The sequence below is a fragment of the Juglans regia genome, chromosome 12 (genome assembly GCF_001411555.2).
Source record: "Juglans regia cultivar Chandler chromosome 12, Walnut 2.0, whole genome shotgun sequence".
In the NCBI taxonomy this organism is placed as follows: domain Eukaryota; kingdom Viridiplantae; phylum Streptophyta; class Magnoliopsida; order Fagales; family Juglandaceae; genus Juglans; species Juglans regia.
The window spans coordinates 27955498-27973277 of record NC_049912.1 but is presented as its reverse complement, the minus strand read 5'-3'; the positions used below and the strand labels follow the sequence as shown (position 1 = coordinate 27973277).

General features: G+C 33.0%; 3 protein-coding genes across 3 annotated transcripts; all 3 read right to left on the bottom strand.

Moving 5' to 3' along the window:
• Positions 1 to 909: 909 nt before the first annotated feature.
• On the bottom strand, positions 910 to 2317 carry LOC109013903. Its single transcript, XM_018996163.2, has 2 exons — positions 1371 to 2317; positions 910 to 1240 (listed from the first exon to the last, which is right to left on the bottom strand). Exons 1-2 carry the CDS (start codon positions 1540 to 1542, stop codon positions 1011 to 1013), a joined length of 402 nt encoding a protein of 133 aa, XP_018851708.1. The 5' UTR covers positions 1543 to 2317; the 3' UTR covers positions 910 to 1010.
• Positions 2318 to 2713: 396 nt separating this feature from the next.
• Positions 2714 to 7135, bottom strand: LOC109013902 (phospholipase D alpha 1). The gene is made up of 4 exons (XM_018996162.2): positions 6908 to 7135; positions 6540 to 6639; positions 3541 to 5440; positions 2714 to 3389 (listed from the first exon to the last, which is right to left on the bottom strand). Exons 2-4 carry the CDS (start codon positions 6630 to 6632, stop codon positions 2956 to 2958), a joined length of 2427 nt encoding a protein of 808 aa, XP_018851707.1. The 5' UTR covers positions 6633 to 6639; positions 6908 to 7135; the 3' UTR covers positions 2714 to 2955.
• Positions 7136 to 13298: 6163 nt separating this feature from the next.
• On the bottom strand, positions 13299 to 15973 carry LOC109013937 (receptor-like protein 15). The gene is made up of 3 exons (XM_035683800.1): positions 15610 to 15973; positions 14214 to 15167; positions 13299 to 14068 (listed from the first exon to the last, which is right to left on the bottom strand). The coding sequence occupies exons 1-3, from the start codon at positions 15971 to 15973 to the stop codon at positions 13299 to 13301; spliced, it is 2088 nt and encodes a 695-aa protein (XP_035539693.1).
• Between the last annotated feature and the right edge of the window lie 1807 nt (positions 15974 to 17780).

Genomic DNA, 17780 nt, shown 5'->3' with positions numbered 1-17780 from the left:
TAATTATGTCATATAAATAATATGTGATGTAGATGTTTTCAAATAGTAATAGTCAAATATAAATTTTAGGTGTTCAAATCGAATTGAATGGAAATTTGACCCGATGTTTCTTTTTTTAGTGTTATGTGGCAATACATGAGTTTCACTTTCATAAATTCCTTTTCTTAAATAACCCAAATTTTATTAGAAAATGACCTGCTTTAATAAATTATTATTACTTTCAAAATTATTTCCACCACAATTCGAGTAAACTAACTTAAGAACAAAATTGACTATTAGGAGAGTATTGGATAGCGTTTGAATGTTCAACAGAATTGAGTTGAATTAAGATAAAAATTGAATAAAATATTATTTTTTAATATTATTATAATATTATTTCTTATTATAGGCTTCATCTCTCACTTTGTTATACGGTTCGAATAATTTCTGATGCAGACTTTCTATAAAGTCAGCCCATAACCAAATATTGATTTTAATCGTTTTATAATTTTGTTTGGTACGTTCTCTATTTATAGTAATCTAAAATCAATCACAACTTTTACACTACACGTAATAAAATTTTAATTTTTCCTCACATTATTATTAATTAAGATTCTTTCTATTTTACCTCTGGACAAATGAAATGATGCACTTATGAGGGAGCCACGTAAATATGAGGTGGGTAATTAAGTTGAGGAAAAAAATTAGTTGAAAAAAAATAATTTAAGTATTAAATTAATTTATTAATATTTATATAATTAGTATAATTATAAAATATAAAATATAAAAAAAATTAAAAATATTATTATTAAGAAAAAAATAGTATATTATTATTTTAATGAATTAATGATTAATTCAATATAGAATTATAAATAGGAAGATTTTAAATTTACGAAAAATACGTAATTGGCGTCAAATTTTGAACATGAATTTGATGAAGCAGAGCCAAGTATTTCCAACCACAGAAACGAGAAATACAAGATTTTTCTTCTTCTGAGCAAACCCAGAAAAGCCAAGAATATTACAACTCCTCAATATGAGCACTGCATTTTTTGCACACGCTCCTTGAGAATCCCATTGTACAATGCAACCCGATTGTCCGGCATTCCACTCATTCTCCGGAGCTCGCTTCTGCAACCCATTTCAACTTCGCTCCGTTTCATGTGCTCCTTCCTGTATTCCTCGCCATTCCCACTCGGATCCTTCGCATTTTCAGCAAATTGCACTTTCTTCTTCTTCTTTTTATCCCTTCTCCTTTCGTCTACAGCAGTAACAAAGAGAAAACACAGAGTCATTTACCAACAAAAATGATTGGATGTGTTAGAGAGCTGCACAACCCAAGCATCCCGGATCGGAACAAGAAAAAAGATAATTAAGGAACCCATACGTACCTGAATATAAGCAAGAGCGTAGAACTACTTGCTTTTCCGGCTGCTGGGAATTTTGAGTATCCGAAAGTTGGGTTGGTGTGAAAGATTTTTGCCTACAATAAGCAAGAAAGAGAGCGGTGCTAGAGATAACCATGGCTGTGGCCAAGACCAAACCCTGTGATATGGAAGACATGGCGAAACAAAACCTCAAAGAAGATCAAGAAAGAAAATATCAGAGCCCAAGGAAGTTCCTGTTTGTGGGTTCGAAGAGAAGTGAACAGGGAGGACTACTAAATAGAGAAAGAGAGGTTGTGTTTGTATAGTTTAATCAGAAAAAGGGAAGGGTGGGGGGGGAGTTTAGCAGATAATTAAAGAAAATGGGAAGAAAAAGGGATGTGGGAGTTGTTAAATTAAAAGGCAAGAACATCCGGATTTCTCTGGTGCTCTTTGGCATCAGAGAGGAAAGGAAAGGGAAAGGAGGAAGAATTTGGTGGTTTTGGTAGGGGTTTTGTTCTGGGGCAGTGCATGTGCAGGCCAAAACTGGGGAATCTTTTTTTTTCGGGGGGAGGACTGAGCTCTGCAGTCAACTTGGGGGGGCTTCTAGAGAGAGGAGAGGATAGGATGAGAAGGGACCCCTCCTGCCTCCTGGTCAAGATTTTGAGAGTTTAGAAAACGAGTGGGAACCGGACTCTGGCAGGTCCCCCCGTCCTATGAACAGAGGAGTCGTTTGCTCGACTCGTATTACCAAGGAAATAGGATAGCATCTTGGTCGGAGAGAGTACAATTATTCAACTAACTAGCAAGTCGCCAAGTTCCTACTTCTTTTTGTATTCTTTTGATTACTGTGTAGTGGTTCAGTCATTAATACTAAGGAAAAAAAAAAGTGTAAAACCTAACCATTTTGTGGGTCATCTGTCTGTCTAATGTGACAAAATTATATGTTTACTTGTAATATTTCAATAGAAAGGAACTGATTGACGTATTAAATTGATCGTTGGTATTAGTAAGATTTGAACTAATCTAGCACGGATTGTTTTGCTTGATTATTGTTTTTTTTTTTAATCATATATTTGCAGTATCGGTAGTTTGATTGAAGTTGCACATTAAAGTTAAAGGAAAATGCTTAATTACAATCATATGGGTTGATGTGATAAAACGAGGCTATCATTAAATACCTAAAAGAAACATTTTCTATTCCATTAAATATCAGATCTGGCTAACGTGTCTCTATAATACATAGTGATAGGGTTAATCATCATCTTTTCAGCGAGTACAGAGGGAGCAACGTATTGATGAATTTTATCTTCTAGTAATCGGTAAGAAATATTCAATATTAACACTTAGGACAATATTTGATTAAAAGAAAAATGGAAGGGGGGCAGCATTCATGGGCTAAACAAACAATACTCAAAAGCTATACTCGTCAGCATCAAAAGCACACAGCATTACCACATCTCTAAAAATCCTGACAGAAAAATAATCTCCGCAGATTATCACAAGATTAAAAAGAGAAAAGAAAAGAAAGAGTTTATTGCACAACTAACATAACAGTAAATTCTGGTGGTGCAGAAGGTTATTACTTTGATGAACCAAGAAGGAAATACCACTAAGTAGTAAGGATTGGAGGCATGTAGTCAGATTTCGCACCCAGAACACGAGCCTTGGTGTCTGGGAAGAACTCAAATCCAGGTAGCTCTGTGATTTCTCCTTCGCTGGCTACCCCAATAGGGTAACGCAGCAGGTGACCAGGCAGGTCATGCTCAAGTGTCTCCCTTGAATACAGATCCCAATATTTGTCAGCAACCTGGTTCACCTTCCTGATACACTCCTCGCTTTCTGGCTGAAGGAATGAATCATCAAGCATGCCAAGGTGCTCGTACCACAGTGCCATACGGAAACCATGGACCTGGCCGCGTGCTGGCTGCCTGGTGGCCAGATGATATGGTTGGTAGGCTCCCATTGCAATCTCAGAGTCCCTAGCACCATCCATAGATCTCTGGTTGATGTTGGCAGATCCAACGATTATATATTCATCGTCGACTGCAAAAACACATAGTTCATTTCAATGACATAATATATATCGAGGCAAAAGAAACATCACCGAAGTTGAATAAATCCTTTTTGAGTTGATTAACGTTCAAACTTTTTTTTTTTTTTAAACTAGGGTTCTAATAGCGGTGGCATATCTTACCAATCATCATTTTGGTATGTACATAGATCATGAAACGCCTGGCCTCCTGGGCTCTGATGTAATCTGAATCAGGTTCTGGTTTTTCTGAAGGCTCGTATTCTCCATGCTTTTTTACCTCCCGATTTCCAAGGCAGAAAAATGTTAAATAGTTCCGAGGATCCTCCTCAATGCCCTTGGCTTTCAGAGCCTGAATAATATCTTTATACATCATCTCCATTGTCCTCTTCTGCCAATCTAATATTGCTTGAACTGATCCACTCTCTGGGATACCCTCTGGCCACATTGGGACAACGATATAGACTCTGAACCTCTCCCCTGCTTCAATCTTACTAACAATCTTAAGTGAAAGCTCCTTTGGAATCAGATGCAGGGCACCAATATCCTCAGGCTTAATACCATCAGCACTCCAGGCAAAGGAGCTTCCAAGGAAATACTGATTTTCAATATAAATGAAATCCTTTGCACGTCTAATAGCATTAATATAAGCATCCTGAATGCTTCGGTCAATGATGTTATCCTTCCCACTAACAAGCCCAGCTCTGGCTGCATCTTCAGGTGTCTCTGGGAAGCCAAAAGCAGCTCCACCATCAATGGATCTAAACAACTGCACATTCCATGTCTCATGGTCATCCGGGAACGTAACTGGCGATGGGGTAATAAGAATATCATCAAGCTCTCTGAGCTGAATAAGTAAATCCTTACCACCCTGCTTTCTCCACCTCTGCTCAAAATTAAATAAGACATCCCAAGCAATGGGTCCTTCAAGTCGGGAATGTATATCATGCCATGGTTCCCTTGGACCACCTTTTGTGATTGAAGCACCGGTAAAATTGGGCTGATGAAAATCATCATGATGCACAGTGTCCAATGTCCTGAAAACTGAATGAAAGGCAGTGTCATATCTCCCATCACAAAGATCAAGACCCCCGACAAAGCTCACAATTCTCCTCTTCTGTGATCCTCCGGTAGGCAGCTCACTGTCCACCACCACAATCTTCTGGTGATGGGTGAACATGGCAGAGATCTGTAAATCCTGAATAATGCTCCCACCGTCATCAGGATTTCGGGGACATAAGACACAGTGCACATCAGTGTTCTGAAAATAATGTTCAGTTTCTTCATCATGGGTGGCCATCAATCCATCCCTTTTCAGTAAACCGACAGAAGTCCTGTCATCCCAAACAAGCATAAGAACCCTAACACCTTCACTTGCCTTTTTCTTAAGCAGCTCACCAAGCATGATGTCTCCTCCAGGCTTTGGCCTTCTCGAGTCCCTTACCAAGGAAATTTCAGTATAAACAGACCATCCAGTAATGTAGATCAAGTGCTTTGCATTAGAGATTGCATCAAAAATATCTTCCCAACATCTGTGGGGCTCATAATATGTCCCACCAGCAAGAGGGATTTTAGGAATAAAGTTATCTGGTACGTGAGCATCTTGGTACAGAGAAACCCTACATCCTTTTCTCTGAGAGAAGAATGTGTATGGTACTCCAGGAAATTTAGGACTTCTGATACCCCGAGACCAATTAAGGTCTTTTGCAACGTCGAAATATTGTAGCTTGACATGAATCTTAGAACCTCCATGTACAGGGTTTTTTTCCTCATCCAAGATTTCAACCCATTTATCCACTTCTTCTCCATACAATATTTCTTCAACAGGTACATATGCTCTTCCGATTAAGGTTGCCCCAATAGGATTATCATCTTTGACAGTGAATATAACATCTGAAGCCATATGGGCGCAGTAAATATGGAAAGACTCATACCACCTGGGGTTCTTATGCTCGTTTTCTATAATTCTTGTCCTGCCAACTCTAGCTTTTCCTAGATCGATAGTTGCATAGAGTTTAGTAACCCCTTTGCCAAAACCAACAGTCTCTTCAATGCCTTCCATAAGCTGCAAAATGTAATTTCACTATTAAATTACAAAATGAAAGGAAAAAATAATAATATTGACACTGTTAGTAATAGCCAAAAAATAAATGATAAATAATAAACCAATGTTTTGAAAATTGAAAATGAAATGCCAGTCTGTGAATGAGGAAAACAGCCTTCCAAATCGGAACACCTATAGTCCAGAAACAAGCATCATATTCCAGAGATAAAATAAATTGACGACAGAGACAAATGATAAAATTGGTTAGAGTGTAGTATATTAAATGCTGATGGGATCTTCATACAGTGCAGATGATGATAACAATTGCAACGGAAAGATCCTTGATAAGAGAAAGAAAAAATGAAAAGAAAATAAGAACTACGATCTTTAACAAAATCTGGGTGCCACAACAAAATCCATAAAGAAAAAAACAAAAGGAAGGGGTAGGATTTGACAGCCTATGATTAAAAGCATTGCTACAGCTCTAATTGATCGGGGCAAATCTGAGTTGATGAAAAGAAGTATTGAAGCAGATGGTCATGGACTAGAAACTACAAAATCAGTTTCTCATTCTCAAACACTGAATTTACCATCTGCTTTTCGTCTAGCATCAACCATTTGTTTCCACAATTTTTCCGTTTTGCAAGTGCATGCTTGGCATACATGTCCAATTCAAGTGAGATTTATGCGTAAGAAGTCAGAACACAAATATTCGAAGTGTACTTGGGCTGCACCCTTTAGAAGATGATTAAAAAACTTATTCAATCATCTTTAAAATGTTTCTTTTAATATTCTCTACGTCCTATGTTTATGTGTTTTTTCCAATTGACTCATATCGTTGCATCGCCGATCATCGCGATTATAAATTTTTTTTCCCCAAAGACATATCTACATTAAACCTTAACAACCCAATACTTGATTTGTTCATACACATATATACATATATGATATAACTCTAAATACCAAATAGGTATCAAAATAACTTAAATAACTAAACAAAACAAAAACATGGCTCGTCGAGAAAAAACTCAATAATACAAATCACAATGATTGACTCAGATCCTAGCTTATATATTACAAATTCTGTCGAAAAGGAGTAAAAAGAAAAATAAACATATACCTTGCGGAAGATCCTAGGGCCACCGCCACTGCGGATCTCGTCCACCTCAAAGATCGTAGCGTGAAGCGTCCCATGTAGATGAGTGTTTGCCATTTCTCACCTGCGTTCACCAGAACCCAAAATTAAAATTAAAGAGAAAGATAAGCAATCTAAAAGTAATAATAAAAATAACAAAGAAGAAAATATCAGGTATAAGCGCCAGAATAGAAGGAATGATCAGATCAGAGTGCAGAGGGACCTAAAAGTGTTGAATCCAAAAGGATACTGGAATTGGAGAGTAATATTAGTCGTAGACGGTAGATCAATCAAAGACGATGATCAATTAATTACTACTATTATGAGTCTAGAAATGAGAGAGATTAACCAACCTTGGGTTTGGGATTTGTGAGAGAGAGAGAGAGAGAGAGAGAGATCTGAGAATCCGAAAAGAGCAAGAAAATGGAGAGGATGCGATCCGCCTTTGGTTCACTGGATAATATATACAGCACACTGAGACGACGGGAACATGAGGGAGAAAGATCCACTAAAACAGGGAAAATAGCAATTAAAATAGCTCCCCGTGGAGCATCCGGGTTGGAATACGATCTGACGACAATACAATGCAATGATGATAATGGCCTTTGGATACAAAATTATAAAATAAAATAAGAAAATGGAATTGATTTTACTTTGTTAATCACTGTTCAATGTCCCGAAGATGGAGGTTAATGAACAACATTATTCGATTATCTGTTTGGGATAAGATTCCTGCACTCATTGTCTTAATTCATTTATTAAATAAATTATTTAGAAATATAAAATTATGATCTACTATTAAAACATGAACTCTTGTAAAAATTCAGCTCAATTTATATAAGATGGTATAAATCTAATAACTTATTAACTTTGTGTTCATAATTTTATAACGTTATTTTTAACTTTATAATAAAGATATTTAAAATTATAAATGAAATCATGTTTATGATATAATACAATATTTGTCATATGAAAGTACTACATATAGAAATATATTATATAAAAATAAATCTACAAACTAACGTGATTTTATGTTATCCGTTAAATCTATCTTATAATAAAAATAATTTTACAATCTAACATACTGCATTAAATCACGTCAGTTTATAAATTTACTTTTATATAATTATTTTGTGGCTAAAATCTAACTAGTTTGGATAGTAAGGTATTCTCAAATATTTTGATAATAACTCACTATTATTTATTATTTTATTATTATTTTTTACTATTATTTATTATTATTCAATATTATATCATTATTTTTTGCACAATTAATCATATAATACCTAAGAAAATCTTACTATTCAAATGCAATTATATAAACAGAGTTGACTTATAAAATTAATAATAAAATATTTTGGCGTGGTTATGGAGTTGGTTAATTCTGGGTAATTTTTTAATGCATGGTTCGCATCTATGGTCAAAATTCTGGCAAACCGTCTGGATTGTGTCCGCATCTAATTCTAAAATACACATCGATTTTATTTTAAATTGAGTTTTTTTTTTTTATATTAATATTTCTTGTTTGAACAATTCAACATCCTGATTGCAAATTCTTGCCAAAGTATGATACACTAATTTTTTAAAAGGTATAACTGACAAATGAAGAATATTTCATATATTTTACGAAAAGATTCTCTTGGTCGAATCACATTGTGTTTTTTACTCATTAATTTAGAGGTAGAAAGATAGAAAAAGGAAGACCATGATTACTTTACCACCAAAGGTATATCATATTCTCTATGGAAATTTAAGTCAATGACTAAAATAATAATAATATTATTATTATTATTATTATATTTCTCAAACTTAGATTTTATATTTAATAAAGTGTAATGATACGTACAAATCATAAATAAATAAATCTCATATATTTCTTTTATAAAAAGTAAATTTCACCGTACAGAATATAAAAAATATTTTTTTTTTTTAGTAAAATCCATCTTTTTACAAAATCATGGACAAAAGTTTTAAACTTTAAAGTTTAAACTCATTCATAAACATAAATCTTTAATAAAATTACGATGATGTTTAGATTGACATCTCATCTCATCTCATTATTATAATTTTTTAAATTTTTAATATAAAATATAATTAATTAATTAATTTTTTCAAATTTTATAAATAATAATAATATTTAAAATAATATTTTATTTAATTTATTTAAAATAAATTTAACTCTATCTCATTTCAATCCAAACGGGGTGTAGAAGTGTCCCTTCCCACGTGGTAGTTGGCTGCCAAGGGAGTGAGTGGATCAGTGGGGAACGTCAAGTTCCTTTTTCCTTATTTTTGATTGAGAGAGAGAAGATTTCCTCCGTAAATGAAGGTGAGATCTCCGACAATCACTTTTCAATCTACTACCTTTTTTATTAAAGTTCATAGGATAAGATGATATTGCAAGATTTGAAAAATAAAAATAAAAAATATATATTTTTAAAATTTTGAATCTAATTTGATCAAGAAATGGCCCGTATGATAGTTAAGACCTCGTTTGTTTTGAGATAATATTTCATCTCATCTCATCTAATCATTATAATTTTTTTAATTTTTAATACAAAATAAAATAAACAATTCAAATATTTTTAAATCTGAAAATAAAAATAATATTAAAAAATATTTTATTTAATTTTTTAATTTTAATCTCGTCTCATCTCTACAAATAAATGAACCAAATAATCTCATTTTATTTTATTTACTTTTAAATAATAATATTATTACTATTTTATTTTATTTATTTTATTTTATCTTATTTCACTATATAAACAATTCGTCTTAATCCATCTTTATATGAGTTTCATTCTCTATTGTCTTGGGCACGTGTCTATGTCTAATCAGCATTTTGATATTTGATATTTTGGCTGATCAAATAAATATGTATATTTTTATAGTTCATTCAAAAAAATACGAAAAAAAAAAGCAATTATTACAAAAACACATTTAAGATTTGATTTGATTATCTAATAAAATTAGATGAGATATTGGTTAAAAATTAAATAATATATTATTATAATATTATTTTTAATATTATTATTTTAAAATTTTAAAAAATTAAATTATTTATTATATTTTATATAAAATTTTAAAAATTATAATAATAAGATAAAATAAATTACATTAAATTTTTTAAATCCATATACCCACCTTCGTAAATTTCAATACAAAACATATCTTACAATTTAATCACAAAAAACAAAAAGAATAATGAATGAGGCTATAAAAGTTTGAATTTTACCTCTCTCTTTTTTTAATAATTATTGGTGACAAAAATCAGAGTTGCGTCGCCGCAACACGTCTCCGACTCTGTGTCAGACAGTCAGAGTGGATCAAACCCGACTTACGAGGTTGCCGACAGGAGGATCCAACGGCTACCATTGGGAGAGAAAGTTAGAAAACATCGTCTAGGCCATTGAAATTAAAAAATGATATATTTTCTATACTAATTTTTCTTTTTTAGTTTTTTATTCCAAGCAGTGACGTCAAAAGATGGGCACGTATTTTTTGAAAAAAATGGTCCTGACACGTTATCCATTTGGACTTCTGAGTTCTGACACGTATGCTTGAAGTAGATCACGTTAGCAGGCTCGGCAGAAAAAAATCTATTCATCAATTTTTTTTTTTTTTATTATTCTCTCTACATCTTCATCATCTACTAATATAATATTAAATCATAAAGTCATATTAAAATATAATAAATAATTTTTAATTATATAATATTATATTATAAAATAAAATAAAAAATGATGAAAATTTATACGATAAATAATAATTGTTTTTAAAACAATCACTATTGATCGCATGGGTTTTTTTTTTTTTCTAAGCAAGTAAATTTCATTAAAATAAAAAATAATACATGTTAGAGGGGTGAGGTTCTCCAACAAAATATCCCAAAACAACCACAGTGCATATGTGGTGAAAAAAATAAACGAGTTCTGAGACTAATTTCTTAGTTTCTACCCAAGTTCTACTAAGAGAGAACCTTCTTAAAAGATATTTTGAAGGATAAACCATTGCTAGAAGCGGTGTAAGCAGATGTACTGTAGTTGAAAGTATTGAGGTATTTGTTAGTAAGGTCCTTAGTCTATCTCACAAGATCACTAGTTAGAAAAAATAATAATCTAGATAAACAGGCAGGAGAAGGGCAGATTTGCAACAGAAGAACAGTCAACCCACACATTTGGAGTGGCATGTGAGAACCACGCATCGGTGGAATGGAGGAGGGGTCTGGCCAATCTGAAGGATTGGAGGGTGGCGAGTCTGCTGGAGCGACGCGTGTAGTCGGCCGAGCTGTTGGAGTGCGGAGGCGCGTGAAGACCATGTGTGGCAACAAACAATGCGTGAGGGCCACATGCTAACATTTTGGACATAGTTTCGCATCGTCCCAATAAAACGGAGAAAGGAAAACGTTATGGTGAGGCGCATGTCAACTGTTTGTCAAAATGCAACAAATCTAAGAAAATCCAAACCGGAAGAAAAAGACTATCATAAAGCATATTCACAAATAGTACCATAAAAGAGTATCATAAAAGTATATTCACAAAAAGACTACCATAGGCACGGTTCCTCACCATTTCCTTTTCCTTTTCCTTTTCCTCTTCTAATCACATGGGTTCCTTGATCACATACTTGTTCAAATGCATCGGAATTCGGACATACTATCATTTTTTAATAATAAATAAAGGAATAAACGAACCGCAGAAAGTCACTAAACATTGTATCTTTATCACATTGTTATTATTATTATTATTATTATTGTTATTATTATTATTATTGTAAACTTAAATTTAGACCTTCTTTATTTTTATATATAAGATGATATGAGATAAAATAAATTAAAATTAAAATTAAAAATTAAATAAAATATTATTAAAATATATTTTTTAATATTATTTTTATTTTAAAATTTAAAAAAGTTAAATTATTTATTTTATTTTGTATATAAATTTAAAAAATTATAATGATTAGATAAGATGAGACAAATTGATAAGAGTTGTAACAACAAACGATGCCTTAATGAATTAAATTTTAATCTCTACTCAAAATATTTCTCTTATGGTGCTGACAATGATATGTAATGTTATAATCAAAGCTAGCATAAATATTAAAAAGAATAAATGATAATTACAATTGTAAGTACGCAAGTGCCGTATAATCATTTTAAAAAAATGAATATATACGAAATCTACATGAAAAAAATTAATTTTTTAATAATGGACCATATTATTTTTCAAAGCAGTTATTCGGTACTTACATACTCCACGATTGCATGTAGTATTACTTATTAAAAAGTGATATTTTTATTATTTTTCTATAATAAGACTTGAAAACTTGGATTCTAGACCTGTTTGGGTGTTAAGGTAATTTCAAATCATGTAACATAGTTTCGTACGTATGTGTATACTCTCAATCCAAACACACGACTTATTTCATATGAGATAATCTTACTTTTTTTCATCCTTCATCTGAAATAAGTAATGTTCATTGCTGAGAATTTTATTATTATTTCATTATAACATGTCAACATCAACAACAAACTAATCATTAAGGAGACTCACTATTTTTTCAATTTTTAAAAATTTAAAATATATCTCAACCTACTTCATACATTCAAATACAAGTCAATGGAATCTACAAAACTCACTCAAATATCTTAATTCTATACTATTCACAGATAAACTCAGATCATTTGATATATTCTTAGCATACAAATAGAGTCTGGCCTCATTTGAACACTTCAAATATCTCAAAATATCTATAAATAATAGTGAAATGGTTTAAGTTAAGATGATTTAGGGATTGTTTGGATTGAGGGAGTCTCTCAACTCATATTGTCTCATTTCATCTAATCATTACAACTTTTTCAAACTCATACACAAAATACAATAAACAATTCAAATTTTTCAAATTTTAAAACAAAAATAATATTAAAAATAATATTTTAACAATATTTTATTAAAACTTTTAACTTTCATCTCATCTCAACTCACTATCCATGTGTTTTGGGAAATGATAGGAAAAATATTGAATAAAAATATTATAAAGTTAAAAATATTTTTATGATATAATTTTTTAATATAAGTTTTGTTACATAATATGAAAAAGTTGAATAATTTTTTGTGTTTTATTTAAAAATTTGAGAAAATTATAATTATTCGATAATAATTAGAAGAAAAAATTGAAAATTGAAAAGTATTTTATATTTAAATGACATTTGAAAAATAAAAATGATAATAGTTGAGTATTTCCAAACTAGCTTTTTAGTTTTGGATAATTCTAATGAAAAAGTGGACGAGTGTCATGGGTTGGGTAAGATTATTGATATAATTAATGTTATTGTTAAGAAATAGCTTAACCGTACCCATTTTATGAGATTTTATTTAATATTTAGTTTTTGAAAAAATAAGTGATGTGTATAACAGTGATATGGATTCAACAAATAAATTGGGAAAAAAAAATTTGATAGGAAAATTGCACTTGAGACTTATTGCAAGTAATTAAGAGTCCAGGAGTTATTATTATCTCGGGCCTTAAGGAAGGCCGAGTACAGCCATGTGATTTGGGTCAAGGCCATTGCCATGATTATTTAATCTGTGGAATATGGCATTACTCCAAATAAAAGCCCGACATCTCAAACAAAGACTCAATATAACCTGAAGTACTCCATCTTTATTGAAGATAAGCGATACTTTAAAATACAGATATTTCATAAAATCACCAACACTGCGTACGTAATTGATCTGGTAATCATTTATACTTAGAGAGTAACTCAAACAAAGACTCAATATATCCGTCCACGGCTCTGAAATACTTGTGCCTCCAGTTCTTTTTAATGATTAGGATCCCAAAGAAAGCCCACAACCCGAGTGCATACGGCACAGTTACAAATGCGTAGAAGAAGAAAGGCTGATCAATCATTTTAATTCCTTCTTTTTCATCCTTGATTTGTTGCCCTTTTGTTGCCCTTGGCAGCGGGTTTCCAAAGAGTTCCGGATTACCCTCGTAACATTGGCTTGTGAAAGTTGAGAATTGATGCTCAAATGGGATTCTTCCTGACAGATTGTTGTAAGCAACACTAAATACAGATAAAGAAGTGAGTCCAACCAATTCAGAAGGGATTCTCCCACTCAACTTGTTGTGAGAAAGATCCAAACTCTCCATGCTTGTCAAGTTTTGAAAAGAGATTGGAATGGAACCTGTTAGAGAGTTATTCGACAAGTTCAAGAACCGAAGCTGTGACAGTTCTCCCATTTCAAAAGGAATGCTACCTGTCAACTGGTTAGATGACAGGTCAATTGCGGTCATCATCAAGAGAGGGCTACCTTTGAAAGTATGTAACCTATTTTTTATGAACAAAGACAATTGAGCTACTGATGTTAGGAAAGGCATATAATCATCTCCAAATAGGTCGTAGGGAAACCGTAAATGAAGTTTTTTGGCAAAGTTATTCCAGTAAGTAAGGCTTGGAGAACTCTTGTTCCAGAAAGTAATGTTATCAAGGCAGGAGGGAATACCTCCTGAAAGACGATTGTGAGAGACGTCAAAAACTTGCAATGTTTTCATCCGACACAGTCTTCGAGGTAGGTGACCTTCCAAGTGATTTCCACTTAAAATAAGTGAAACCAAGTGAGAATGATCATACAACCACTCTTGGAATATTACCGGACAAGTCATTGTCTCTAACCTCTAGGATTATTAAAGATGGACAGTTTGATATGCTGGGAGAGATTACTCCTTCGAAGTGATTGCCACTTAGATGTAAGATCCTCAACCTTGTGATGTTCGCATCCTTTGGGAGCATTTGTCCTTGCAATTTGTTGTTTGATAAATCTAGAAACATGAGTTGCGTGCCAGTTCTAGTCAAACTCTGCGGTATTGTTCCTGAGAGCATGTTATGAGAAAGGTCCAAAAATTCGAGAGGCGGATAACCAAAGGACCAAGGAATGTTGCCTTCTAATGCATTTGAGGACATGTCAACAAGACGCAGTTGTGGATGAAGATATCCAATTTTTCCTGGAAGAGAGCCTTTCACATGATTATCAGATATGTCCAACCACTCAAGTGGTGAAGTTCCATTAGCAGAGCAGTCAAGGAAAGAAGCATCGATTTTGTTGCGACTCAAGGACAAAACTGTGATATTCATGTTGAAAAGTAGTTGACAAGGTATGCTTCCTTCTAATGAGTTGTCAGACAAGTCTAGCAAATGCAATAAATATTGGTTGGATATGAAGGCTGGGACAACGTGACCATTCTTCTTGTTGAGGCTGCAGCCTGCCAAGTACAGAAAACTTAGCTGAAAGGTGGGCACCCAGGAGGGAGACTCTGTTTCAACTTCCAACTTCTTGTTTGAAAGATCGAGGTAGTCAAGACTAGAAGCGTTGGCAAATATGGAAAATGACAACACCCCTTCTAATCGATTACCAGAAACCTTAAATTTCGTAATCTTACTCTGGTTAGAGAAAATCGAAGGTAGATGACCCTGCAAGCGATTATGCGATAGATCAAGAATTTCAAGGTTTTCAAACCTCTCAAGACAAGAGGGAATATTGCCTTCCAATGCATTATTCCCAAGGTACAACTTCCTTAGATATTTTACTCGCTTCAGTACACAAAAAGCTGCAGCGAAGTTAGTTTGACAAGTGAGTCTAGTAGTGTTCTTCGCAATATGCTTCGAAGACAAATAATTAAATAAAAAAATAAATCAGAGATAGGAGTAAATAACGAGTAAATATTTCTGCCAAGCAATTTAGAATAATTGATTTTGACTAATGTAGCAGGAAAAATAAAACAAACCGAAGACCACAAGCAGCCACCTTATTCAAATGACGAATTTTAAGCCCACAAATACAATTAGAAAATTATACTTCAAAAAAAATTTAAATAATTTTACGTGATATATTAATTTTAATCAGACATATCACATCAAATAAATATATATTCTGCAAGATGTATTTCACTCATTATATAATGAATGCGTAGCATATGGTTATGGCGAGTTAGCCAAAACCTTTTTACTCACATATGTTCAGGATGGACAAAATGGGGTTAGGGTTCTCACCTTGAAGCTCTCCTCCCATATTCATGCTGCTAAGATCAAGAACCTCCAGTTCATTGAATAATGTGAAGAAAGTCACATTCGGAGACCATGGGATTGACGGCACCTTCATGTGGTCCATGTTTAGAACGATTCTGGTAACTTTCCCATCTTTGTCACACCTGATACTATGACGTGAATGACAACAATGACTCCCGTCAAAATCGTCGAATGCTAGACCATGTGTAGAGTTTCTGATCTCCAACAGAGCTCTGTTCTGTTCTTTGCTGCATCCAGCTTCAACCCAAGCGGCCGATGGGCAAAAAGTGAGAGCTATAAACCAAAGGAAGATCACGATCATGACCTTATTTACAAAAGAAGCGTCCATTTGCGAAGAGATTGATCTTCAAAGGCAAGTAATAATGTTTTTATTTATAATATGCAACGACTATATACTGTACAATGTGAAAATGAATGGTTTTTTTGCATCTTTATCAACTAGATTGAATTAACGGGGTAATTGTCAATGTGAAATTGGCAAACTTTTCAAGCTTCATTCGGCGGAACGCGAATCACGTACAATACTGTAGTGTTGTCTACTTCAAATTGGACGAACATGATAATATCATGGGCTCCTTTACGTTCACCTTTTTTACTATATTTTCGGTCTTGCAGTGAATAACGTGCCCCGGAAAGAAACACGACATAACTCAACAGAAATAACTTGATTGGCAAATACAATTTTAGGTTCTCTATATATATAAAAGTATAAAACACAATGCTTGCTCCTCTTTATCTGCTGAGGATACTCTGTTTTTTTAGTTTATGTTCTTAATGAGACCGTACGTTTAGGTCAAGTAGATACTTTAATGTGGTTTGCTCTTTCAATTTATGCATAAATTGCCTATATGTTTGTGTATGTATAATGTAACTGTGGAATTCTTATAATGTATTTTAAAATCAATACAAACAATCATATGTTAGACTGACTAATAAACAAATGGTTATGATTTTGGAACCGAAAGCATGGGGGAATTCGAAGCGAACAGTGGTGGCTTTTAACGCATTGGCCACCTACTATTACTATTAGTTGTCTGGTTCGGGCCCATGGCCTCACTTGGGGAAGAAAAACAGGGTAATTTGTCACAGACAAACTTGAATTATGCCTTGACAGCACAGCTTGGGATGCATTTGCAGTGCTTGGCATTCAAACCATCTTTTTCTTAGTTTTCATTTATAGGTTTGGAATCAATGTTTTTCTCAAGGTGGAATTGATTTTATGCTCTTAAAAGTGTCAACTTTGTGATGATTAGGTTCTATTCTCTTGAAGCTTTGAGAAACACTGCTAAAAAGCAATTATAAACTGATGTCACTTGATGTGTTGAAATCAATTCAGTTATTTCTTTATATAAAACTGATAGAATGGCTAAGGAAGATGAAATGATCAGAGGGGGAAAAAAGATTGTTTTTAAACTTCCCAAATGTGTTTAAAAACCATAGTTTAACTTTCTCCAACCGAAATATACATGAGAGCATCATTTTGCACAAGAAAAAATAAAGCACTGTTCCACCACCCTCAAAGCCACTCGCCACATAATATGGGAAATACCATGATGTTGTCTTTGAATTTATATTGTTGTGATTTCAAATGTCTCATTTTCCACTACCCTAATTTTCAAAGAGCAATTAATTCATTAATTCATGTAATCACAGGTTTGAAAAATTCTATTTATATGTCTTTTCTGTTGATGTCTGTTGGGAGGGAGCTATCTCTAATGTTTTTAGTCAAACCTCGTGCTACATGCATGATCTAGCTAGCTAGCATTCGATCCTATAAATAAATTTTAAACAAATATTTATATAAATATATATATTTATATAAATATATATATTTATATAAATATATATATATATATATATATAAATATATATGTTCCTTGGAGTACTTGGATTATAAAATTAATGTTAAAACCAGTGATGTTCTTTTTGGTTACATATGTTGAGCACATGATACATGAAATCATAAATTGATGCATGGAAAGTATGGAATAACATGTTCTTTAAAACTCGTACACTGCATCTCTCTGTTTTAAAAGCTGCACTGGACCAGATATAGATAGTCCATTCTATTTGTAGAAGGTGCCAACCTCATATATATATAAAACCTACAGTCTATCCTTGACAAAGATTATAGT

Coding starts and splice junctions, on each gene's coding strand:
- LOC109013937 (XM_035683800.1), bottom strand. CDS start 15,973: ATGGACGCTTCTTTTGTAAATAAGGTCATGATCGTGATCTTCCTTTGG. Junction 15,168..15,609: donor TATGGGAGGAGAGCTTCAAG/GTGAGAACCCTA, acceptor ACTTCGCTGCAG/CTTTTTGTGTACTGAAGCGA. Junction 14,069..14,213: donor TAGAGACAATGACTTGTCCG/GTAATATTCCAA, acceptor ATCGTCTTTCAG/GAGGTATTCCCTCCTGCCTT.
- LOC109013903 (XM_018996163.2), bottom strand. CDS start 1,542: ATGTCTTCCATATCACAGGGTTTGGTCTTGGCCACAGCCATGGTTATC. Junction 1,241..1,370: donor ACGCTCTTGCTTATATTCAG/GTACGTATGGGT, acceptor TTACTGCTGTAG/ACGAAAGGAGAAGGGATAAA.
- LOC109013902 (XM_018996162.2), bottom strand. CDS start 6,632: ATGGCAAACACTCATCTACATGGGACGCTTCACGCTACGATCTTTGAG. Junction 5,441..6,539: donor GCCCTAGGATCTTCCGCAAG/GTATATGTTTAT, acceptor TACATTTTGCAG/CTTATGGAAGGCATTGAAGA. Junction 3,390..3,540: donor ACATACCAAAATGATGATTG/GTAAGATATGCC, acceptor GTGTTTTTGCAG/TCGACGATGAATATATAATC.